The sequence below is a fragment of the Coenobita brevimanus genome, chromosome 103 (genome assembly GCF_032717465.1).
Source record: "Coenobita brevimanus isolate Jiangsu-jjx chromosome 103, ASM3271746v2, whole genome shotgun sequence".
NCBI classification, from domain to species: Eukaryota; Metazoa; Arthropoda; class Malacostraca; order Decapoda; family Coenobitidae; genus Coenobita; species Coenobita brevimanus.
This window is the reverse complement of record NC_137056.1, coordinates 29,968,938-29,995,884: the sequence shown is the minus strand read 5'-3', so window position 1 is coordinate 29,995,884 and position 26,947 is coordinate 29,968,938. Positions and strand designations below refer to the sequence as shown.

The 26,947-nt window shown below is 42.8% G+C and overlaps 1 protein-coding gene across 1 annotated transcript in view; it reads left to right on the top strand.

Annotated features, from left to right (window-relative positions):
• The window catches only part of LOC145415661 (serine beta-lactamase-like protein LACTB, mitochondrial), a 235,181-nt gene that overhangs the window by 72,972 nt on the left and 135,262 nt on the right, over positions 1–26,947 (top strand). The window contains exon 5 of the mRNA XM_080284877.1: positions 13,020–13,560. Within this exon, the coding sequence (XP_080141003.1) occupies positions 13,020–13,560 (541 nt within the window). The remainder of the gene's footprint in view (positions 1–13,019; positions 13,561–26,947) is intronic.

The window sequence follows — 26,947 nt, the reverse complement described above, 5'->3', positions numbered from 1 at the left end:
CATCAAAATAACGCAAGTGGTTACAGAGATATCAAAGTTTTAAAGTTGCCAGACTTTAAGCACAACATTTTCTGGCATTTTGTAGTTTTGGTGCTTAGCCCGGTGATGAACTCAGCACCTCATATGTAAGGTGCAGAGAGAAAACTGAATGCTGTTAAGGATTTTTATGATGGCAGTGAAGCATGTATAAGAGGAGACAGTTGTCTGAGTATAGTAAGTGGTTGGACAAGGATGTATGATGTCTCCATGGCTATTCAGTAGTTATATGGATGGGGTTATTGGAAAGGTAGAAAAGGAGTAATGGAGAGGGGGCTGTGGGTAATAATGAATGGTGGAGGCTAGGGTATTTGAAATTTGATGTATACAGGTGATGTTGTGCTCTTGGCTAATAGTGAACAGGAGCTTTGCAAACTGGTACAGAGTTTTGTTGATGTGTGCAAGCATCATGCCATGCAAGTTGTTATTTTTGTTTCTCACCCATGGTCTGCTGGGCCCAGCAGAGGCATCAACCACAGGTACGCAACTGCCTCTGTTGGGATGTTCCATAGACTCCCTATGCCGTTTATGTTGTGTCTGCTGCCTGTTGTGACAAATGTTGTACTGTGCTTTGTCATGTGAATGTGTGTGGCTTATTCTACAAGTAGAGCACATGTCATCTGTGTCATCTGTGATTCTACTCAGGCAACTGGGAGGGCTGGCAGATATCCTGATCTAAGCCTAGCTAGGTGAATTCAGTCAGCTGCATTTAAAGATACTTTGGATGGGTGAAAATCAGGAGGGAGGACCAATAGTATAGTGTTCTGATCGAGATTTGTATGAGGTGTTTAACCGATTACAAACCTTTATTACACAAAAAGTATGCTTGGTACAGACATGTGGTTTTCTGCAAATTTAACCTTACTTCCCAAGGTGTTTTTTACATTATTCAAGAACTTCAACATATACTTCATTTGTTGCCTGGAGTACGTCTAAGCGATACTCATTTTCACGCCAAGTATTCTCCATCTCCTCAGTCACCATCGCTAGAGCATCCGTTATCCTTGCCTTCAAGGTTTCAGTATCAGTGTGCTGCACACTTTATCAACAGTATATCCCCATAAAAAAAAAATCAAGAGGAGTAATGTCTTGTGAACCATGGTTTTGGACCATACCTCCCAATCCAGTGGTTGAGAAAGTCTGCATCCAAGAAGCTACGGACAACTAAAACCAAGTGTGGAGGTGCACCATCTTGCTAAAACTACCCATGGCTGAAACTCTTCTAATTGAGGTGCAGCATAAAGCTCCAGCATGTCCAGGTAGACTGATGTCTGAACTCGTAATTGGTGATCTTGTTTCATGATACCATAACATGCACTGAGCTTTTTCCTGCAAAATCACCATTTTGTTACTGTGGGCCCAACTGGTGAATCAGATGATCACAGCACCATCTGTAAACAAAATCTGATAATTGGTATATATAATGCTAGAAGTTACATGATTCTGTCTGCCATAGTTTTAAAGTTATTAATTTCCTAAATCAGTTAAAGACTCTATGGACCCCCTGTATATCTTGCACATGAAATGAGTTTCTTCATTTCTAGTGTTGGAATGTCTGGAACTAGGATATTGTTGAAGAAAGGATATTAATTTTATTTACTTAATTTTTTTTATGAGAATGAGAGGGCAAGAGAGGGAGTATGTCCGATGATAAGCAAGAAGTAGAAGGAGAATATAAGAGAGTATGGAACAGTGGGTGCAAGGTTTGTATGGGTGAGGATGAAAGTAGGTATACAAGCGTGGACGATTGTATGTGTGTATGCTCCGACAGAGGACCGAGTGGCAAAAGTGAAAGATGAGTTTTGGGCGAGAGTAGAAGCATGTATGGACAAATTTGAGATGAGTGAGAGAGTGCTTTTGATTGGAGACATGAATGGCAAAGTTGGGAATGTACGAGTGGATGGAGTGGTTGGTCAGTGGGGTGTGCCAGCTGAAGTAGATGGGAATGGTAGTGCTTTGGTGAACATCTGTGCTGGTAAGAGGTTGGCAATAGCCATCACCTACTTTCGGCATAAAATGATCCACCGGTATACATTTAGAGTAATGAGGAGGATGGATGGTGAACTTGTTGAACGAAAGGCAATGATAGACTACGTGTGTGTGGATGAGCGATTGAGAAGACAAGTGTTGGATGCAAGAGTGTGGAGAGGGTGGGGGAATGGAGTCTCAGACCATCACTTAGTGATGGCCAAGATAAAGCTGCAAAGAAAATGGTTAAGGAGACGAAGGGGAAGACAGGAGGAAACAGCTCCTGTGCGAAGAGTGGAGAATTTGCAAGATAGTGAGAAAATGGCAGAGCATAAGAGTACGTATAGTGGAAGAAAGATTGGGAAGGTATGAGTTAGAGAAGATGGAAGGGGTGGAAGACGTACATAAGATATTCACGGAAGAGATAGGCGCAGCGTGTGAGGTAGTTTGTGGAGTGAGGAGGAGATGCAAGGGTGTGCAAGGGACAGCATGGTGGAATGATGAGGTGAAACGAACTGTGGAACAAAAGAAGGCATATAGTGAATGGTTAGCGAGTAGAGGTAGGGGAGATGAGAGAAAGAGAGAGGTATATGTGAGCAGAAGGGAGGTGAAGAGACTGGTGAAGGAGAGTAAGAAGAAAGTGGATGAAGAGTTTGGGAGGAATCTGAGTGTGAAATGGAGGGAGAGTAAGAAATTGTTTTGGAAGGAGGTAAAGAAAGTAATGCAGTGTGAAAGGGGATATAGTAGGGGAGTGAAAGATAAGAATAATAGATTGTTGGTGGAGAAGAGAGAGAAATTGAGGAGATGGAAGGAGCACTTTGAGGATTTGTTGAATGTAGAGAGTGACAGCAGTGCAAGTTTAAGTGGTTGGGGAATGGCTGGGAGAAGAAGAGATGAGAGGAGGGAGGAAGAGATCAGTAGGGCGGAAGTTGTGGAAGCAGTGAAGAAGATCAAGATGGGAAAGGCCCCAGGGATTGATGGAGTGTGTGGTGAAATGCTGAGGTATGGGGTTGATATTGTTGTGGAGTGGATATGGAAGTTGTGTAGATTGGCTTGGGAAGAGGGAAGGGTTCCAGAGGATTGGAAATCAGATATAATTGTTCCTTTATACAAAGGCAAAGGGGAGAGAGAAGTATGTGGTAACCATAGGGGTATTTGCCTTCTTAGTGTGACTGGTAAAATATATGGTAGAATACTTACTGATAGGGCTAGGTATATGACAGAGGAGGTAGTTGGAGAAGAACAAGGGGGATTTAGGAAGGGAAAAGGTGTGTGTAGATCAGATATTTGTTCTAAGATGTTTAGTGGAGAAGTATCTAGAGAAGGGAAAGAAGGTGTATGTTGCCTTCATGGACTTGGAGAAAGCTTATGACAGAATACATGGACAAGGTATGTGGAAGGTATTAAGATTATAGGGGGTGGAGAGGAAATTGTTGAATGCTGTGAAGAGTATGTACGAAGGAGCTAGGACTACGGTGCGAGTGGATGGTGAGCTGAGTGAGTTCTTTGATCTCAATGTGGGACTGAAACAGGGTTGTGTGATGTCTCCATGGCTGTTTAATATATACATGGATGGGGTTGTAAAGGAGGTGCAACGTAGGGCAGTGGATGTAGGGGTGGCTCTAATATATGAGGGTGAGATTTGGAAGATTCCGGTACTGCTGTTTGCTGATGATACAGTATTGTTGAGTGAAGATGAATGGGAGTTGCAAGGTTTGGTGAATGAATTTGGGACAGTGTGTAGGAGGAGGAAGCTGAAAGTTAATGTAAACAAAAGTAAAGTTATGGTGTTTGAGAGGAATGAAGTCACAGAATGTACAGTGAGGTTGGATGGTGAGGATATGGAGAATGTGAGTGCATTCAAGTACTTGGGTAGTGTGATGAGTAAGGATGGAACTTTGGGGGATGAAGTGCATGAAAGGGTAAAGCAGGGAAGGAAGGTTGTTGGTTCACTTAAAGCAGTGATGAGAAGTCACTGCATGATGGTACTGTGATCCCTACCCTGACATATGGAAGCGAGGCATGGACCTTGCAAGAGGGGAACAAGTCATGAGTGAGAGCAGTGGAAATGAGTTACTTGAGAGGAGCATGTGGAGTGACGTGGAGGGACAGGTTGACGAATGAAGAAGTGAAGGAACTTTGTGGGGTGGATGTGGATGTGGTTGAGAAGATTTGGAGAAATACACTGAGGTGGTTTGGACATGTGGAGAGAATGGAGAATGAAAGACTGACTAAGAGGGTTTTTGTAGGTGAGGTGGAGGGAGGGAGAGGGAGGGGTAGACCGAGGATGAGGTGGAGGGATGGAGTTGAGAGGTATATGAGGGAGGGGGGGGTGAGTTGGAGGGAGGGTAGTCAAATGGTGGGTGACAGAGCGACTTGGAGGCGTTTTGTCTGCGGCCACCCTTTGCGTGATTAGTCCGTCGGGCTATAGATAGATAGATAGATTTTTTTTTTTTTTTTTTTTTTTTTTTATATATATATATATATATATGGAAGAAGGCACCAAGGGCCAGAAGCCCACAAATTGTTCCCTCCAAGAAAAAATAAAATCAAAATAACAGAGAACCAAGTTCAAGATTCATTCAGTTGAAGATGATTGGACACATCACATTTGAAAGACTAGAGATCATAGGCAGTAGGAAATACAGATAAAGGTAGACAGTTCCATAGTTGACCCATTGCATACATGAAAGACTGGGAGTAATGGTTAACTCTTGCACTAGTGAGTTGAAAAGAAAAGGGATGAGAGTTTGTTACTAGATGGGTGCTACACACCTGCCACAGGGGTGGAGGGATACAAGCACACATTTCAGAGGTGCAGTGAAGTAGCGATAGAAAAGAGATGAAAATGCAACAGTGCGGCAAAGAGACAGAAGTTGAAGAGAGCGAGTAAGAGGAGGAAAGTTAATGAAACGAAAAGCCTTTGACTCCACCTTGTTAAGAAGAGATGTACTATATGTGGGGAGGCTCCCCACATGTGAGAGTTGTACTCTACACAGGGACGAATAAAACCCATGTATAAAGTCAACAACTGTGCATTGGCAAAGAAGGCACAGAGTTGGCTTAGCACACCTACAGTGCTCGTCAGAAGTATTCAGCGTTGTCCGCCGGGCGCGCAATACTTATGGCCAAAAAAGAATCACCCATTTTTGGGGGTAAGAATTGAGCCACAAGTTTGAGCTCCGAGCATGACGTCACGGTAGCCTGGGGCCTTCTGACGCGCTGGTTGGTTCCCGCCTCAGTCGCCCACGGGCTGCCTGAGAGAGAGGAACTCCGCCGAGTGTCCCTCTTAAATTGCGCCATTTTTTACCGAGTGTCCCGCAGTGTTTTGGCCTTCAAAACTTTGTTATGGCACCTACCCGTGAACTATCGAGTGAAATCATATCCCAGATCATTGCTCTAAAGGAGGCAGGCCACCAGACAAAGGAAATTAGTGAATTGGTTGGTGTGGCACGATCGACAGTGCGTCGTTGGTGTGCGCGGTTTCGGGAGGAAAACAGTGGTGAAGTTCCCACAAAGAAACCGAGGTCTGGTAGGCCTAGGAAAAACTTCCCCAAGGTCTGTTAATGTTTTAAAACGTGCAGTGGAGTTTAATCCTCGTGTGAGTGCAAGGAAAATTAAGGAGAGCAACCCAGAAGTGTTTGGTGAGGTGTCAGTGAGAACAGTGTCTCGTAGGGTGCATGAGCTTGGTTACACAAGTCACAGGCCTGTGAAAAAGCCTCTTCTCTCTAGCAGCCAGAGAATTCGTAGGCTTGCCTTTGCTAATAAATATCTAAATTGGGGTGAGGAGCAATGGTTGTCAGTGTTGTGGTCTGATGAGGCAACGTTTAGTGTTACCTGTAACAGAGGAGCATGCAAAGGTAGTGACCCACTTGACCCACGGTATGTAGAAAGCACAGTTAAACATCCTGATTCACTCATAGTATGGGGTTGTTTTTCAGGGAAGGGTTTGGGGAAGCTTGTTGTACTTCCCAAGAACCTCAGAGTGAATCAGGATGTTTACCTGGAGCTTCTGTGTGATCATTTACCAGACTCCTTCGAGCTAACAGGTGCACGAGTGTTTCAGCAGGACGGTGCACCTGCTCACAAGGCCAAATCGGTCACCAATTGGCTTCGTGACTGCGAGGTATCATTCATGACAGACTGGCCAGGAAATAGCCCAGACCTCAACCCGATTGAAAACCTCTGGTACCTCGTAAAGAAGAGTCTCCAAGGGAAGGACGTAAGCTCTCTGCCTAAGCTGGAAGCCGCCATTCGTGACTCCTGGGACAAAATACCGCTCCAGCACCTCAGGAGCCTCGCCCTTTCACTTCCAAGACGTCTCAGGTCCGTGAAGAAACGTAAAGGCTACCCTACGAAGCACTAAAGGTAAATAAAATGCATTATTTATATGTTTTTTCAATGTTGAAAGGTTTGTTTCTCAGGAGGGACGCAGGGCGCTCCATACTTCTGACGAGCACTGTAATCTCATAGAAACAGATTTTACAAGAGGTAATGTAATCTTGCCAAGATAAATCCTGAGAGAATGAAACCCCAAGTCCTGAGAGAATGAAACCCCAAGTATGTTTAATGATGGTGCAAGGATTGAATTAGATATTGTTAAAAATTAGAGGGTACTCCTGTGGAAGATTTTGTCTGGTTGATAAATGTAAGAACTGAGTTATTGATGCATTAAAAACAAGATTACTTTTATCCCAGTCAGAGATATGAGCCAAGTCAGACATTAGGTGTGCCATAGCCTCATCCCTTGTTTGTTGAAGTAACTATTGAGATGGAAGCTGTGGGAGGAGCATGTTAAGGTGAAGGGTGGAATCATCAGCATATGAGTGGATAAGGATAGATGTGCAGCATAGAAGGTTACTGATGAATAAAAGGAAGAGAGTTGATAATAGGACAAAGCCCTGAGGAACACCGCAATTGATAACTCTAGGTGAAGAATGGAGGCTATCTACAACAGCAGCTATATAATAACCAGAAAGGAAGCTAGAGATGAAGGCATATATAGAAGGATAGAAATTGTAAGAGGGCAGCTTGGAAATTAAAGATTTATGGCAGACTCGATCTAAAGGCTTTGAGATATCAGGTGCAATGGCAAAGCTTTAGTCAAAGTTCCTAAAGGAGGATAACCAGGATTCTGAAAGGTAGCTGAGAAGATCGCCAGTAGAGTATCCCTGGCAGGACCCATACTGACGATCAGAAACAAGGTTGTGATAGGAAAGATCTATCTATTTATCTATCTATCTATAGCCTGACGCCCTAATCCCGCAAAGAGTGGCCGCAGACAAAACGCCTCGAAGTCGCTCTGTCACCCACCATTTGACTACCCTCCCACCAATTCACTCCCCCCTCCCTCATATACCTCTCAACTCCATCCCTCCACCTCACCCTCAGTCTACCCCTCCCTCTCCCTCCCTCCACCTCACCTACATACACCCTCTTAGTCAGTCTTTCATTCTCCATTCTCTCCACATGTCCAAACCAATTTAGTGTATTTCTCCTAATCTTCTCAACCACATCCACCCCACAACGTTCCTTCACTTCTTCATTCGTCAATTTTTTCTTAAGAATAGAATCAACGGTCGGAAAGAAGGTTGTGATAGGAAAGATACTTTAAAATATTTTTTGTTAAGAATAGACTCAAAAACTTTTGAAACACAGGATGTTAAAGAAATTGGGTAGTAGTTAGAGGGATAGGAATGGTTGCCATTCCTTGGGATAGGCTGAATGACAGCAAACATCCAGCAAGAAGGAAAAGTACAAGTTGACACACAAAGGCAAAAGTGTTTACCTAGGTAGGGTGAAGGCACAGAAGCACCATTCTTGAGGACAACAGGAGAGACCCCATCAGGCCCATATGCCTTGTCAGTACTGAGGCCAGTGATGGCAGAAAATACATTACCTAAAGAAATTTTAATGTCAACCATGAGGAAGCCAGAGGGGGGAAATAATGGAGGAACAGCACCAGAATTGTATAAGGAGGAATCGGAGGAGAAAGTCTGAGCATAGAGTTCTGCTTCATCAGTAGAAGAAATAGCTACAGAGCCATCAGAGTGGAAAAGAGGAGGGAAGGATGATGGGGTAAAGTTGTTGAAAAGGTTTTTGGCAAGGTGCCAGAAGGAGTGGGAAGAATTTGAGTCAGAGAGTTCAGAGCATTTGGTATGAATGAAATTATATTTAGCAGAGTGAAGAACAGAGTTAGCATGATTCCAGGTAGAAACATAAAAAGATATGAGATTCAGGGGTTGGCTGGCTCCAATACCCTTTGTAGACCCTCTCCTTGTTATGGACAGCTTTAGAACAAGCTTGATTAAACCAAGGTTTATTGTGCATTAATCACAGGATATGAGAAAAGAATGTATGCTTCCATGCCCGAGAGCATATCCTCCGTAATGCTTAAGGCACACTCAGATGGATCTTGGCCATGGAAGCTATAATCGCTCCATGGAAAATCAAGGAAGTACTGCCTCAGGGCCTCCTAATCAGCAGCTCCAAAGTGCCACAACCATTGCTTCTTGAGAGGGTCCACAGGCCTTACTAGAGCAATGGGACAGGTTATGGTGGTAAGGTTGTGATCGGAGGAGCCCAACAGAGAAGAAGGGGTAACAGTGTAAGCAAAAGGATTAGTTGCAAAGAAGAGGTCAAGTATGTTGGAATGCTCTCCAAGGCAGTCAGGGATGTGGGTAGGGTGCTGTACAAGCTGCTCTAGGTCATTAAGGATAGAAAAGATTAAGTGGAAGGAGAGGAGAGCCAAAGTTGGTGGTGAACACTGAAATCTCCTAAAATGGAGATTTCAGAGAAAGGAGAAGTTGATAGGATATGATCTGTCTTAGAAGCAAGATAGTTGAAGAATTTTACGTAATCAGTAGAATTAGGGGATAAGTAAACAGCAGAGATATATGTAGTAAAAGAATGACAGGAAGGCCAAAGCCAGAGAGTTGAGAATTCGGAAGATTCAAGTTCTGGAACAGTAGAGCAAGATATGTTATTGCACACAACAGCCACCTTCGGCTTTGAAATGAGTATAGAGAAAACAGGAGGATAAGAGAAGGGTTTGTTATCAGTCATCTCAGACAGTTGAGTCTCAGCTGGGAAGAAAAGGTGAGGTTTAGAGAAGGAGAGGTGGTGCCAGACAGAGAGAAAGAGGAAAGGTCACAACAGTTGCAGAAATGAAGAAGTGTCAGACAGTGGTTCCAGGCATTTCGCTTGGTCGTTACCAGGAGAGGTACTGATGGTGGGGCTTTGTCAGTCCCCCCCCCCCCCTAGGACTCTGAGACTTGTTGAATTGATGCCATTTTTAGTTAAATGAATAGGAAGTGTAGTGTGTAATGTGCATGTAGTATGCTGTTGACAGTTTTCGGAACTTGTATTGGAGAGCTTGCTGTCCTACTCTTTGTGTTATTGAAACACTGTTTATGATCAGTAAAGGGGGATGGTCAGAAGTTAGTCCTGGTTAGGCTGGTGAAACGGGAGCTCCAGCTCTCTGTGATCAGCTTTCCATTCACCTTGGGAGTCCTGCCCTGCTCAACTGGTGCTACACTCTACTTCTGGTTATGTTGTGTGGCTCTGTCTTATAATAACAGGAGTGGTGTGTGTTAGCACAGGCTTCCATGTAGAGTTGTGTCTTTCATGTCAAGATATAACTGTAACAGGGAGGACATTACTTTCAAAGTGTAAGTGAGCTGTAGGAGTGGTCTTGGTGCAGCCAGTGATGGTGTGTAGAGCATTCTACAGTACATTATCTGCAGGGTGTTGTAGTTTTTTTAATTTTGTGTGTGTGTGTGTGATTGCCATGAAAGTAAATTAAATAAGAATAATGTGATGGTTATTGAAAGGGAAGGTGATTCCCAGTGAGATATTTTGGTGAGTGGAAAGAGATGAATTGGTGAGAGAATTTAAGTACTTGGGTGCAGTGATAGAGAAGACAGGTAAATGTGTAAAGAAAGTGGAAAGTAGAGTGATGCAGGATGAGAAAGAAGTGGCTGGTGCTGAGAAGACCTTGATACAAAACAGAGGCCTGAGCATGGCTGCAAGAGGATCACATAAAGGAGTAATAGCATTCACATTAACATGGGTATAAGACTCTGGTGTGTCATGAAAATGAAATATCGAGAGTTTGAGCCGTGAAAATGGGGTTCTTGAGAAATGTATGGAGTGTGAATAGTGGATAAGAAATAATGATTTGTGGAAAATGTGGTGTAAAAAAGTTTATGGCCAGAGATATGGTGTACAGTAAAGAAATTCATGGTCATAGCTAACAGAGGTGAAGAAAGTGTGCTTAAATGGTATGGTCATATGGCAAAAATTGGTATAAATAGGGTGGTGAAGAGGGTATATGTGAGTTGAAAGGTGGCAGGTGGCAGGTGACGTGGTAGGTTAAGAAGAAGGAGAGTAGATACTACTGTATATAGGAAATGAGTGTGAGAGAAAAAGGTATGGAAGCCAATGATGGTAAGGAACTGGCAAGGGATCAAGCTGGTTGGATGAGTTTTGTATGGAGGAGTGAATGAGAAGGGTTGGCATCTTTTTTTTTTTTTTTTTTTTTTTTTTTTTTTTTTTATAGCTTGACAGTCATTGGATTGACTTTTGATAGGTAATTTTGAAGCTATGAAGAAAAAGGTGTACTGTACCTATGAGGTGGACCTAGGATTCTAATGGTTGGAATGGTGAATGAATGGATGTGTGGCCCATTTCATTGGGTGTGCCACTGATTATTCCTCCCACTATCATACTTTGACCAATTCCTTGCATTCTGGACCCAACATAACCCCACTTGCAGGTCAGAAAAAGAGGGATGATGATGATGATGACGATAACAATCAGCTAAGATCATCTTCAAAATAGTTCATGTGCGAGTTAACACACAGCTGCATATGACATCGCCACTGTTCAAGGCATTTCCACTGATTATCTTCATTAAGGCTGTTGAGGTGCTCCATTGGATGGATTCTGCACCAAGTCAATATGTTAGTTCACACTACTTTGTATTTGAAGCAGTTTTTAACAAATAAAAAAAATAACTGAGCTATATCACTCATGCTATTGACTAGGATGTAGTCAAGACCTTTTAAGTTATCATCAATCTGGATTGTGTGGAATCACGTATGACACGTACCCTGCTCGTAGATTAGGCGCACACAATGATAACACACATAACACAATGTAGCACTACATAGGACATGCTACACTAAAACACAGGAGCAACATCAGCGTTGTTGGGGACCTATGGCATTACCACATAGGGATGATTGCTGATCTTTGATGGGTCTCTTTAGTTAGGTGGGTCAGAATTAATCAACAGCAACAACAAAAACAACAACCCACTCTATTTATCAAACCTGACTAGGTGAGGGCACTCACCATCCACTCGCTCAGTGTAGTGCTACTCTCTGGTGACTGCGCTTTCCTCTCTTCCCTCCTTCTTTCCTTCTTCTTCTGTCTTTCTTTCCATCCTTCTTTCCTCCTCCTCCTGTCCGTGGGTGATTCTACACTGAGTGACAAGCCAAATGGTTTCCTGGACACCAAGAAACCATTTACTATGCTGGGTGGTAACCATATAACCAAATTATGGTTTAGTGGGTAAGTAAGGCACTCCAATCGGATTGAGCCAGTGCAGTGTCACTGGCATAGTTACCCAGTAACGAATTGGTGAAACAGCAGATTTGAAGATGAAGTAGGGAGATAAGACGAGCCGTCGGGAATGTTAAATAATTTTTTGAGGATTTCCTTGTCAGTTTTGGTGCCCCTAGTTGAAGAATTCAAGACCTCACTATTTTCCCTCGTTTTTTCTCAGCTGTCAAAAGATCATGAATGATTTTTAGGTTTTTCTGTTTCTGGGTGGAATAATATTAAATATTTCCCCTGAACTGTGGAGGAGAGACCTTTGTCCCTGGCCATAAGTGGGTGAGACATACTGTATGGTGTGGGAGGAGCATATGAGAATGTTATCCAACCACTGGTTAGCCTTGTCTTGTGACATCTCTCTATTTGATAAGGTTTAATGTGTTAGCTCGTGGTAGTCAAGCCTCCATTATTAGAGTTTGGCTGTAGATTATAATTAAGACAGCCTAGTGGCTAGTTAGCCTGGAGAGGTGGAGTACAGCTACTATGAAGCTTAAGGAAATACGAGAGAGACACATTTTGTTACACGTTTTTAACACATTTCGTCACTCTTTTTGTTAATTCCTGTTCGGGATACAGTTCCCATCAGACACACTTTCCACTTTGATTACTAACACATTGTTTGTGCACCATTTTCCCTTTTGTTTCATTTATCCATATAACACTAGTGTGTGGATTATCTCTGGATTATATCATCGTCGAGTTCTCCTAGTTCCTCAAGCTCTGTGAGTACGTAGCCTCCACTGATGGTAACTTGGTTAGATAAGAGAAGTAACTTGTTTTTATATTTGTACTGTGAGGCCTTTATGAATCCTCCTTTTTGTAAAGGAACCCTGCTTTCTTTTTGTGTGTGTATATTACAGTGTAAAGTAAAGTAAGTTAGTTTTCATGTGAGCCTTACCTTACCTTAAGTAAGGGTTAAAAGTGCACTGTAGTATATACACCCATAACAGCAGGTTTATATCCAAGGGGTGGTTGGGGTTAATTGCTCACTTAAAGCCACTCAAGGATGAGTGAGACTGGTCACACTCATCTTATATATCAGGACCAGCTTGCCTTGCCCTGGGCTCTTGTGCTCCTCATGGGGCAACACAGGATTAGATGATGATGATGATGACTCCGTGTGACTTCTGCTTCTTCCCCAAAATCATTCATGTGCTTGGAGGAACCCATTTTCATCTGCAGAAGATGTGAAAACAAAAATGACAGAGCTCCTCAACAACCTTACAAAAGTAGTCTGCATAATTGTTTTGAACAGTGCCAGTATCAAATGCAGCTGTGCATCAGCTCAAAAGGGAACTATAGTAATTTGAAGGTGGTCATAGTAGACAGCAAGCATTACAGATACATTGTAATTTTCTTTTGTGTAAAATCTTACGTGTGTTTTTACTCTCCAGGTGACCATAACCACACGGCAACTGATCAGTCACAGGGCAGGGATACGGCACTATGAACTCAAAGACCCAAACAAAAATAAGAAAGGAGACACAAAGAGCACTGAGGAAAGCAAAGAGGAAGATAAGGAAAAAGTCATGAATGAAGGAAAACAAGAGTCAGAGTGTACTTGTAACAAAAACAAAGCAAATGCAAAGAGTACTGCAGAAACTAAGGAGGGAAGTACAGAATGTCCTAGTAATAAGGAGAATGATGCTGTAGCAGCTAAGGCAAGCAGTTTAGCAGATACCAAGGCAGAGAAAGATGATAAAACAGGTGGAGGGAAAAATGAGAAGGAAAAACAAAACATTGCTGAGGAGAGGAGGAAACAGATCAACAGGATAATTAACTCAAAGGCAAATCAAAGAAAGAAGAATAAGAAGAAGAAGGAGAAGGATGAGGATAATGAGTTTGACTTGGAAGAATACTACATCAAGGAGGAATTTGGAAGTGTTAAGGAAGCACTTCAACTGTTTCAGGATGATGAGCTCTTCTTCAAGCCAGGTATGTGGAATACTGTCTATATACCTTAGCCAAACCCTTTTCTCTCACATGGGGTGGCCATGAATAAATCACTTTCACATTACCCTGTCCTCTACCATCAGGCTACCCTTCCTCCATCCCATACTAATCTCAGTCACATACCTCTCCACCCCATCCCTCCATCTTATCTTCATTCTTTCTCTCCCTGTCTCTCTTTCCTGTTCCAATTCACTCCCACTTCCACAGTTAATCTCTCACTCTCCAGTTGCCTCATATAGCCATTTGTTTTTTGAATTAAGGGAAGTATTATTTTGATCAAAGTTTGCTGACACTTCCTTGTTGGCTGTAGCAGTGCTAAGTTGTCACATGAAATATTTTTATTTGATAGCAATAGTTGTAGAGAAATGGATAATGATGAATGGTCAAGGGTGGTGTATTTGAAATCTGATGTATGCTGTTGATGCTGTGTTGCTTGCTAACAATGAACAGGAGCTTTGCATATTGGTGTAGAGTTTTTTTAGATATCTGTGCACTGTGATTTGAAAGTACGTACATATAGATAAGAGTAAAGTGACAATTGTTGAGAGAGAATGTGACTTTCATTGTGATGTGCTGATGAATTGGTGAGGGAACTTAAAGTGCATGGTTGTAGTAAGAGAAGAGATGTATTTGTGCAAAGGAAATGGAAAGTAGAGTGGCACATGGAAGGATAGTAGCTGATGTTATAAAGACCTTGATATTAAATGGTGGTCTTTGTTTGAAGGCAGCAAGAGGATTGTATGAAGGTATTTTAGTGCTTACATTTAATGTATGGGTTTGAGACTTTGGTATGACATGAGTATGAAAACTCAAGAATAAGTTCAGTGGGATAATTGAAAAATGTGCAGAGTGCATAGAGTGGACAGGACAAGAAATAATGTAACTGTGAAATGTGGAAAATGGAAGTTGGTTGACAATAGTGGTGATGTTTGTATGCTTAGATAGTTTGGTTATATGGAAAGAATGAATGTAAATAGGATGGTTGTTGTTGTTGTTGAGCAGCCGAGGTCTGTATGGCTGAACAGACCCATCATTTCAGGTAAGCAACCATTCATGCAGGGCTGTCCCATGCAGTGAACCAACATCCCCCTGTGGCCACAACAGGACACGGGGAAGAATATGAAGGCTTGGTTCATGGGTGAATGCTGTATTTGTGTCCACCCAGTTAACAGGGGCACTATATATACCAGGTGCCATGTCATTCTATTACAGTAATCTCTCAATTATCCATTGTCACAATATCCAGCCTATCGCAATATCCGGTGCAGTCTGCTCATCTCTGTTAAAACAATATCTGCTGAAATTAGGCGATATCTGGCCCAGAAACAGGAAGCAGTTGGCAATACAATGCATTTTTCATTGGTAATGTGTATCATCATGCACAGACATGGGGTCCAGCTGGTGTGCAGGCAAACCCCGCAACATAGCAAGTCACACCAGCCAATCACAGTGCGTTGCGCGAGCAGCCCTCCTTACACGCCAAGCTAACTGTCATCCTCTCATTCTCCCCACTGGATGCCATATAGTGAGGACATATCTGTGCCTTGTGCAATGGTGACCCATGCGGTGGCTAACCTCCAGTTCTGACAGCCTGTGGGCCCCCGTGCTTTTGCTTGTTGCTGTAGTGCTGTGACTTCCATTATGGTCCCTTAGTGTTTCACGCCATAGTGCTCAGACTACTGTACCCTGATTCTGCATGATGGCAGAGTTTGTGACTTTTGTGGCAGTGCCAACACTAGGTGAGTATGGTACGATTATACTGTATTATGTACTGTATTACTGTGCCATATGTGCCATATCAGTACTTTGTTATATTTTATGCCTGATTATGTTTATTCATGGGTAATATTGTAGGAAAGTTTCAAAGATAGAGAGTCGAGACAGATAGCTTAGGTTGGTGGCATATTATCCGCCTCATTGCCAAGTGGATAGCCAATTGGGGGTACCAGTGCACTATCCAGCATTTCTGCAGTATCCAGCAGGGAGTTTGGCTGAATTACGCTGGATAGATGAGAAATTACTGTGTTTGATTATATGATTACCACCCTGTGTTGTAAATGGTTTCCTGGGTTACAGGAAACCATTAGGCTTGTCAGTCAATGTAGAGCCACCTGAAATGCAAAGAAAAAGAATAAAAAACAACAGGAAGCAGGGAAGAAATAGGAAGAGAGATGGGTAGACATAGTAAAAGAATGATAGAGATGAAGGCAGTAGGCAGCAGAACATCAAGTGAGGGGATAATAGTTGCCACAATCTATCACCAAATAGGGTGGTTAACCCCTTAACCGGGGGGCGTCACTTTCGTGACGCTTGGGAGCAAGGGATCATACAGCGGGACATCACTTTTGTGATTCTGTGTTATTTTGAATTCGCCCGGGCTTTCAAGTGGTGGTTTGTATCATCTATCAGTACTGCCAATGTCCAACTCTAGTCAACACTCCTAATCTCATCTGTACTCCCATCCATTGTTGACAATTTAGCCATTTCTCCCCGTTCTTGACTCCCCTACCTACCTCCCCTCCATTACCCTCTCCTTTCGCCTGCCCGGCCATACTGCGCTAAGTAAATCCTTCCTGGAATTTTCCACTGATTTCATCCATTGAAATAAGCCCTATGCCCTTTTCTTATACCAAATAATATATACAAGATAGAAATAAGGTAAGTGATAGTGCCATACACCAGGAATTGGCTAATTATCACCTGACAACACCTCACGTGCACTCGTTCGCTAATTTTCGCTGTTTATTTCCCCTTGAAATATGCCGTATAATCTATTCTCGTAATAAAAATATATATAAGAAAGGAAGAGAGAAGCCTAAGTGATATTTACATTCACCTGGAACTACCTAATTTATTATGTATTGTCTAGATTTCCTGCCAATCATTTCATAGCGTACAGTATATATTAGCAGCTGTCTCCACACTGACATTGGCAGCATTGCACTCCCCCTAGGCCACCACACTGTATTCAGTTTACTGTCGTCTTTCAAGGTGAAACCACATCGGATTCGCGCCTGTCCAATTCAGCCGCTTTTTAGCCCCATGCAAAGGGCCCTGTGACCTCTACCCTCTACTAAACCTCGTGTGGAAAGGGGTAAAGGGCTAAGTGACTGCTGTGGAATGTGAACTGGCTAATTTATCAATGAAAATGATGGACAGTGACTATGATCTTTCTGGTGACTAAAACAGTGCAAGTGGAAATGTAAATAATGTGTAAATAATGTGTAAACAGCAAGTGAAAGCAGTGAATGTAAATATAAGTGAACAGTGGAAAATAGTTTTATAAGTTACTGCAAGTGACAGTGCATAACACAGTGTAAATAAAATAGAAATGTAAATAGAAATGTTAATGAGTAGTAATATAAGAATACGAGTATATATACTAGGAGTAATGAAAGTGAAAGTTTCACTCTAGCATGTATGAATACTGGGAGTTATGAAAGTGAAAATGACAGATTCGCTCTCAACGCTAGTATACAGGACGAGAAAGTGAATGCTACGTATTTTACTGAAAGAGAAATTGAATGCCTACAGTGACAATAAACTACTATTACTGAAGGAAACTTATGGATAAAGACTGCAGATATATATATGTTATATAGTAACAGAAATATAAAGTGTAAGTATTTTTATGAATAATAAATGACAGAACACCAGCGGCGAACGAGCACAGGTGGGAAGGTCATACGCGCTAGTAATTTTCATTGCATTCACAGTTTTTTTCTTTTTTTTTTGGAGTATGGATTCCAAACTATTTGAAAATCATAGAATAGTGTTTCTAGTGATAATATCAGGCTGTGGTAATCATATTACGGGTTGTCAGGAAGTGTAAAGTGGAGACTTCGTTACCCAACTTCCGAGGTCTCCACAAGTCCTACAGTACTCAACGAAGGCTCAACAAACATCCCAGGAGAAAGCTGAAGGTATGTGCCATATGCATATTTAATTATAATATTCTAAGACTAATAACTGATTTTTGGCAAATATTTTTAGAAAGTCTATCGGAGCGCGAATATGCCCTCGAGACACACAAGTCAAGCCAAAACAACCGCGTGGTTTAGGGGTTAAAAATGGTATATAACATTAAGTTTACAGTTAAAAGGAGGCATGGTAATCCAAGAAGGTGGACTGGTATAGTAAATGAATGCATAAGAATGTGACGTATGGAAGTTGATGAAGCTAGGAAAGTAAGAATAGACAGAGTTGGTTGGAAGTATTGTTTGTGGGAATTGGAAAAGTGCTTGACAAGGGTTTTGCATCCTTTAATAACTTGATAGTTGATGGATAACTCCCATCTGGTAAGTAATGTGAAATGCATATGTAAAAAAAAAGCTTTAAGATATATGCAGATAGGTCACTGAGAGAGAGCCAGGATTCCAGGAGCTTGAATGAATGAGTATCTAAATCATTTCCTAAACTACTTACTGGTACTCATTTGCAGTTTCTCGTGCTTTTATCATTCCACTTTATACTTTATGCTGTTTCTTCCAGCATCTCTCTCTCTCTCTCTCTGCAACATCATCATCATCATCCTCTAAACCCTAGCTCCTGGTTAAAAAAAATTAGAAAAAAAAAAAAAAAAAAAAAAGTGGGTAGTATCTAAAAACAGGAAAGAGGATACACAAAAAGCACGAGATGCAGAGAAGAGACCCGTTTTATTCGATGTTTTGCCAAGCAGGCTTCCTCCGGCAAAATGTCAAATAAAATAGGTCCCTTCTGTGAATTTGGTGTTTTACTTAAATTCATCTAATGCTGAATATAATATCAGAGAGGATGCATAAATCAAGAAGAGCCATCACCACAATGCCCAGTGAAATGGACCGCATAGTCTTTCAGACTTTCAAAATTTTGTTTCCATCTCAGGCAAAAATCAATTTTTTTTTTTTTTTTGGGGGGGGGGGTGTACATCACAAATACTTGTGGGACAGAGGAATTGTGCTGACTACAGAGTTAAGAAAGGGATGGTACCCTTGTCATGTTTTATAATCATGCATAGCAAGAATTTAATGCAAGAGATCATATAGTACTTCCATCCATCCATCCATCATCCAATCCTGTGCTGCCCCATGAGGAGCCCAGGGCTAGGCAAGTTGGTCCTGACATTTAAGATGAGAGTGACCAGCCTCACTCATCCTTGAGTGGCATTACATGAGCAATAAACCACAACCACCCCTTGGATATAAACCTACACAGCTTAGTCTGATTGGAGCACCTTAAATACCCACTAAACCCCAGGCACCATAATTTGGTTATATGGTTACTTCCCAGTGTAGTAAATGGATTCCTGGTGTACAGGAAACCATTAGGCTTGTCAGTCAGTGTAGAGTCACCCATAAGCACAAGGAAGATGAAAGAATAAAGCAAGGAGAAACAGAAGAGGGGGTGGAAAGTCACCCGTAGGCAGAAGGAAGAGGAAAGAATGAAGGAAAGAAAGACAGAAGAGGAAGGAAGGAAGAGAGGAAAGGGCAGACACCCAAAGTAGCACTACATCGAGTGAGTGGATGGCTCCCCCCTATCCTGTTAGGTACAGGTATCAGTTCACAACCAACAACATTAGGATCTAGAGACAAGGAAAGAGAAAGTAAAAAGGTAGGAAAACTGTCAACAGCCTACCCAAGGAGACAGGAAAATATCGTAATTATCATCATTGTCAACATTCTGATCTTTTCTCCCATCTAAGAATGTGGTGAGGTAGGGTTCAGAAAACAAAGAAATAAAAAGTATGGGGCAGGGAGAGCCATCACCAGAAATACAGTAACAAGAGTAAATAGACAGCATCACATAAAAGGGACTGCTGTTTACAAACCACAGCTATAGGATCAAGGAACCAGGAAAGACTACCAGCAGATCAGTTCACTTAATTTAGAAATGATCTCTAGCAGTGAAGGGGTTAAGGTAGGCTATAGATAACCCCTCCAGCTTGAAAATATTTCCTACAACTGAATAAAATTGTCTGGCTGTTTTAAGAATAAAGTAGCTATTTTCAATGTATATACCGTAATCAGATAGAAAAGTTCAAGGCCGTAACCGGGAACCATTCAGTCAGTGGCCACAAGACTATTCAGTCTGGAGAGAATAAATATGTCATCACTAAAGATCCTTTTTGAGTTATATTACCAGGAGACAGCAGTGATCCAGTATAACCTACATCCTGGGGTTGAAAGCGTTAATGATTTTTATCTCCCATCTAGGGTGTGATTAGAGATCTGTACACAATTCACAGCTTTATTATCCAGAAGCTAGGGAAGGTAACCACCAGATGAATGTATTTACCTTGGAAGGATCTCTATGTCACGAGTCGGCTAGTGACATTGGCTTTTGTGGGAAACCGCGAACTCAAGTGGAATCCCAGTTTATCGTTCAGTAACCGCTCATTCGGACGGAAGCCTTGTCAGATTAATTTTTCAGTGTCATAAGTGATCGTCCTTGGGTGAGACATTAGCGCTTCCGCTGAGCGATTTGTTTTGGGCGCGTTTCGCTCGCTCAGCCGTTAAAAAATGCGGTCTAGCGCTCTCTTTTTCCCACGAGTTTAGTCTGTCCAGTGTTTGCTTTGACGGAGAGAGGTTCTGTGATCCAGCAGTGAGAAGTCAGCCCAGGCTCTACTAGACTACAGTCTCCCAGACTCCCACCCTTGATTTGGGTCATACACAGCATTCATTGACCAGTATTTCTTTTCGTTTTCCTAGTCTTAAGAGTTTAGTTAAGGAGTTTTTCCTAGGATTAAGAATTATGCTCGTGAGTGAGTGAGTGAGTGCGATCTCATTAATTTGATTTTGAAATGTAACGTTAAATTTATTTTGTAATCAGTAAATTTAACAGTTCTTTTTCTTGAGCTTAATGTAATGTAAACTCTTGTTTCATTTCTCCGCAATTAAGCTTATTTCTCTTATAGCTTCTAGCTTGCATAAACGTTTGCCATTCATAACTGGTACTTAGGCCAGTCTTGTTGTATTAAGCTTAAAATCCGTTGTGCCTCTTAGGAGTTAAGCATCAGCAAGAACCTGATATTATTATTAGTATTAGTTATTTATTGTCAGGGGTGAAGTAACTTTCTCCAGAGGCTAACAGTACTAATAAACAGCAATTGAGTAATTAGTCTCTGCTGTGTACTGTTGAGAAAGTTTATAAATTCTCGTTCTTAGAGAATCGTGCGAAGCAAGTCAGAGTAAAGTAATCGTTGCTTGATTTAGTAAGACAATCATTGTCCCTGCTCTTCAATATTATTGAATATCATTATCATTATTTTTTAATAATTGTTTTATTTAAAAACCCCGTGACAATTGGCGACCTCATTCCAGGATATTAACTCCTAGCTCTAAAGCTATTCACGAGATAGTGCTCACTCGTTCATATTTAGGTATTTATCATTAAAGTTTATAGGCACAAGTTTACTGGTGTTTACAATTAATTTAGCAAGTGAATTTTTGCTTTATTAATCCACAGAGTACTTAACACTATTTAGTACTTTATTCTTGGTAACGCCAGACGATTTTATTCGCTTCTGGGAAGTCGCCGTACCCATTGTATTAATTATTGAGTCTTCCCAGTCATTTGCATTTTTGCTTTATTCTTATCCAGTTAACTAGATAAGACTGGTCACCACTAGCTTGTGTCTGTACTCTTTACTTGTATTTATTAGCATTCGTTTGCGAAGCAGCAATCAGTACTGAGTCGCTAGTTATTTAGATTGAGTTAGCGACATGGCTACCACCATATTTTTACAGGAAGCCAAAGATATGGGTCTTACAGACCCAACTGAAATTAAAGAGTACATACTCTCACGGCATAATATGGACCAGCAGCGCGAGAATGATGCCCGTGAAGAGCGTAAGATTCAGCGCGAATACGAGCGAGAACAGCGCGAATACGAGCGAGAACAGCGCGAACACGAGCGAGAACAGCGCGAACACGAGCGAAAACAGCGCGAACTCGACTTAGAACACAAGCGAGAACAGCGTGAGGAACGAGAGAGAGAACGAGAACACGAACGTGCCGAGCGAGAAGCACGCTAAAAATACGAATATGAAATGCTGAAGCTCAAGCAAGATTCCTTGGCTTCAGATACATCTGGTGCAGTTGGTCAAAGCTCCACGAGCGTTCTTCCTACACATGTTATGGCGACCCCACACATCAAGCTTCCCCCATACAAAGATGGCGAGCGAATCGATCCATACATAGCTCGATTTAAAGACATGGCTCAACTTTACCAGCTCGATGATGCAGCTAAGCGGCTTCAATTTCTTAGCCTGTTTGAGGGTCCTGCCCTCGATATTCTCCACAGAATTCGTGGAGACAGTCTCACGTATGAAGTGATGAAAGCTGCACTCATTAAGGAGTATGGTCTCACAGTAGACGACGCCAAAGTTCAGTTCATGCGAGCTCGTCTCCAAGACAAGGAGACAGCTGTTCAGTTCCTCGATCGTATCACTGCTTACTTAAATGAGTGGATGGAGAAAGATGAAACTCCTTCCACGCGTGAGGGGATAATTGACCTTATGCTGCGTACACAGCAGTCAGATAGATTATTTTCTGGTTAGGAGGGCCGATAGGAGTTTAGTGAGGGATGTTAAAGTTATAGGAAGTGAGGAGTGTGTGCAGCAGCACAAACTGTTGATTTGTGATATGGTGCTTAAAGAACAAGTGATGAAAAAGAGGACTTATGTACCTAGGAGGAAAATATGGAAGCTGAAAAATCAAGTAGTAAGGGATGCCTTCTATAGCGAGTTGAGGAGAGTGGTGGCTGAACAGGGAGCTGTAGACAGAGGCATTAATGAACAGTACAGAGCCCTCAAGAACAATTTCTTGAGAGTTACTGATGTAACATGCGGCTGGACAAGAGGACCACCAAGACATAAAGTAACTTGGTGGTGGGATGAGGGTGTAGAAGCTGCAATTAAGGAGAAAAGAAGGCTTTTCCGGGAATGGAAGAAGGGTGGTAGCAAAGAGGAATATTTGGCTGCCAAGCGTAGGGCTACAAGAGAGGTATACAGGGCAAAGTCTGAGTCACAGAGACAATTACTTGATAACCTAAATCATGGGGAAAGGAAAAATATATTTAAGGTGGCAGGTCAGGTGAAGAGGGATAATCGGGATATCATAGGTGAGCAGTGTGTGAAGAATGATGAAGGAAGGGTAGTGGTGAACAGTGAGGATATTAAAGATGCATGGAGAAAGCATTATAACCGGTTGTTGAATGAGGAGTTTGACTGGGACAGGGAAGGTTTGGAGCCAGCAGATCCACTGTCTGGCCCTTGGCCTTTGATTGATACTGCTACTGTGAGTGAGGCAATAGGCAGGATGAGGGTAGGGAAGGCAGCAGGTGCGTCTGGGTTGACTGCCGAAATGTTGAAGGCCTCAGGTGATATAGGGGTGAGTTTAGTCACTGACCTGATAAATAGGATTATTTATGAGTGTGTTGTCCCAGATGATTGGCTGAAGAGTGTAATTGTAAATGTGTATAAAGGGAAGGGTGATGCCCTGGAAAGAGGAAATTATAGAGGTATAAAGCTTTTAGATCAGATAATGAAGGTAATGGAGAGAGTTTTAGAAGGTATGATTAGAGAAAGAGTGAATATTGATGAGATGCAGTTCGGGTTCATGCCAGGTAGGGGGACCACTGATGCCATATTCATTGTTCGACAGCTTCAGGAAAAATATATTGGTAGGAGAAGGGATCTTTATTTTGTTTTTGTTGATTTGGAAAAGGCCTTTGACAGAGTCCCTAGAGAGGTGGTGAAGTGGGCAATGAGAAAGCTTGGCTTGGAGGAGGGGCTGGTTAGGGTGGTTATGGCCATGTATGTGGGTGCTCACACCCAGGTGAGAGTGAATGGAGATTTGAGTGATGAGTTCTCCGTGAATGTTGGTGTGCATCAGGGGTCAGTCTTGAGTCCCATGTTGTTTATCATGGTACTTGAAGCCCTTTCACGTGACTTTAGAAACGGACTCCCGTGGGAGTTGTTGTATGCTGATGATTTGGTGTTGATTGCAGAGAATGAAAGGGAGGCGGAGGAAAGGTTTAGGAAGTGGAGAGATGGTATGGGGCAAAAGGGTTTAAGGGTAAATGCAGATAAAACAAAAGTGATGATATCTAGGGTTGGTGGCGGTTCTGTCAAAGACGATGGAGAGTGGCCATGTGCAGTTTGCCACAAGGGCGTGGGAAGTAATTCCATCTTGTGTGGTGTGTGTGATAAATGGGTGCATAAGAGATGTAGTGGTATCAGAGGTAGACTGCGAGATAATGCTGATTTTATGTGTATGGCATGCCGGGGTGAGTAGGTGGAGATTTCAGACGTGAAAGGATTGAACTTGCTGGTGAATCTCTTGAGTGTGTGGAAGAGTTTTGTTATTTAGGAGACATGTTGTGTGCTGGAGGTGGGGCTGGAGCTAGCTCTGTGGCTAGGGTGAGAAGTGGTTGGAAGAAGTTCAGGGAGCTCTTGCCTCTCCTGACATTGAGAGGGCTCTCCCTACGTGCTAAGGGGTCTTTGTATGCAGCATGTGTTAGGAGTGTAATGCTGTATGGCAGTGAGACCTGGGCAGTGAAGGAGGAAGATATTCGCCGGCTCAGACGTACAGAAATGACAATGATTAGGTGGATGTGCAGTGCATCCCTGCGTCCAAGGCCTGGAGGGGCTGGGTTTACAATGGAAGAGTTGAGAGGTAGGATGGGACTGGATTGTATTGGTGTTGTGATGAGGAGAGGTAGATTGAGGTGGTTTGGACATGTGGAGAGGATGGGGGATGATAATTGGGTGAGGAAGGTGAGAAGTGTTAATATTGGGGGTGGGGTTATGAGGGGTAGACCGAGAAAGACATGGGACGAGGTCATTAAGTGTGACCTTAGGGTTAAGGGACTGAACAGGGAGGCTGCAATGGATCATGCAGCGTGAAAAGCCGCCATTAGGTGACCAAGGCCGACACATGCAAGCATGTTGGAGCCTTTAAAAACGAAACGAAACGAAACGAAAACGAAACAGTTAGAGAGGTCGTGGCCTGCTGAGCTCATAGCACAGCTTAAGATCTGCCAGGTGAAAGATGCCAGCCAATTGATAGAAAAGGCTGACGCATTCTTTACTGCATACGGGTATCAAACTCGTAAGCAAAACACCTGGAACAGAAAATCTGATAAATCTGGGAAACCGTCTCAGATTGAATCCCACCAGCAAGGCCATTCTCAGAGTAATGGCCAAGGTCCAAGCAAACAGCAGAAGGACCAGGGGCAAAACACTCAGAAACCTGAGTGGAAGAGGTACAACAAGTACCCTAACCAGCAGCAGTATCAGCCATGCAACCGACTGTCGGGACAAACTTTTTCACCACGAGCTCAAAAGAGGCAAGAAGCGAACGCAGCCTTCATTCCTCAGCAGCAGCACGGTGGTCACGTCCCTACCAGTATGGGTACTCCCCCACAGTTCACGAGTCCCCCTCCTACAGTGAACCCCCCTCCACAGATGGCCAATGTTCCATCTTCCCAGGCAGTGGGTACGACCCCTCAAGTTTCTAATTCTCAAGGCACAATGTTTGCTGCATCAATTCAGCAGCCTCATGAGTGGCTAGCTGCTTCCTCCACAGGCCCTCCCACAGGTGACAGTACCTTCCTTGTTCAGCCAGGGTTTGTGGGAGACATTCCTGTGAAGGTCCTGAGATAATGGTTCCTCAGGTTGCTCTGTCAAAGAGAGTTTAGTTCGGCCTGAGCAGTATACAGGTCGACAGATCCATGCAAACCTTATTGATGGATCAGTGAGATTGTCCCCTGAGGCATGTATCCAGGTGGCATCTCCATTTTATACTGGTACGACACTCGCAGTTGTCATACCAGAACCTTTATTTGAACTCATCATCGGCAACATTTACGGTGTCAAGGATAGTTGCTCCGATGATGACGCTACTCAGACTTCGGCTGCTGCGGTAACACGAGCCATGGCTGAGGCTCCAGACTGTGTCACCCCAGTGATCATTGAATCGCCGCAAGATCTGATGTGTAGCCAACTTGTTGTACAAGAACAACATTCTGACCCGACACTTGCTGCCGTGCGGAACAAACAAAAGGGTCGAGTGATTAAGTATTCACGGGGAGGTCGAGCCAAGTTCCTTCACAAACAAGGACGGCTCTACCGTGAGTCACGAACACCCGAGGGCGAGGTTCGATTGCAGTATGTCGTTCCCACCAAGTACCGCCCAGCAGTGTTAGATTGGGGTCATTGTTCAGCCTCAGGAGGTCACATGGGCAAAAGGAAGACCCAGGGCCGTATCCGAGCTGACTTTTTCTGGCCAGGGATAGGACGAGACATAGATAGTTTTGTGCATTCCTGGAGTGTGTGTCAAAGTAATACCACTAATCAGGGACATGTCCTTCCTGTGCCGTTTGTGACCACACCTGTAATCTCCGAGTCAGTTGAGAGACAGGGCAGTGGTAATGTGGGTGTAGACCTGATGTCTCACCTACTAACTGCTTACTAACTAGCAACTGTTGTATGCTGGGTTCCGTAAGATAGGCGGCCTCAGAGATTTGAGTAATCCAAGGACCAGCCTGGTTCCCAGTTAAAAGTGTAGACCAGACGTTTCACTCATTGGCCTCACAGGACACAGTATATCCAGGGCCTGTACATACATGTATACCATAAGTTAAGGGGGAAGTTTGAGAACCCTGCAGAGACAGTCCGAGGCTGTGTACGAACCTTGTGGAACGTCTCGAGCTGTGGGCCTCTCTGAGGATTCCCGGAGAATGCACATTACCCACATGAGTGTTCACAACCACGTTGGGTGTTAAAACGTGACCTGCCCGAGATTGCGTAGCGATTCTCAGCTTCCTGTATTAGTCGTATGTGTAGAGTTAGGTTAACCAGTAAACTGCCCACTCTAAGCAGTTGTGAATTCAAGAACTGGCACGTTTCCTGGTTAATAATGTTAGGTTAACTAGTAAACTGCCCATTCTAAGAGATTTGAGTAATTCAAGAACTGGCACATTTCCTAGTTAATAAGCGTTAACCAGTAAACTATAAGGGTTCTAAGCAATTTGTGAATTCAAGAATTACGTTTCCTGGTTAATAATGACATAAGTATTGATTGCTAGGGAGAGAGAGAGAGAAATAACAGATTTGATGCTCCACCTTAAATTCCTTTCGCAGGTGTAGTTGGTGGGTGCAGCATTGTCGTACAGATCAGCTGGTCGTTCCTGTCGCATGCTGCCGCTCCTTCTCTTCTGCCTCGTCGTCATTATTTACTATAAATTTGTATTATGTGATTTTACACGTAGGTACAGTTACACCACAACTGTCACACCTACACCGTGTATTACGTACACTACGCTACATAACAATTAGTTGTTAATGTAAATGTAGTGAACTTTCGCTCAGTTTGATCTGAGTACAGG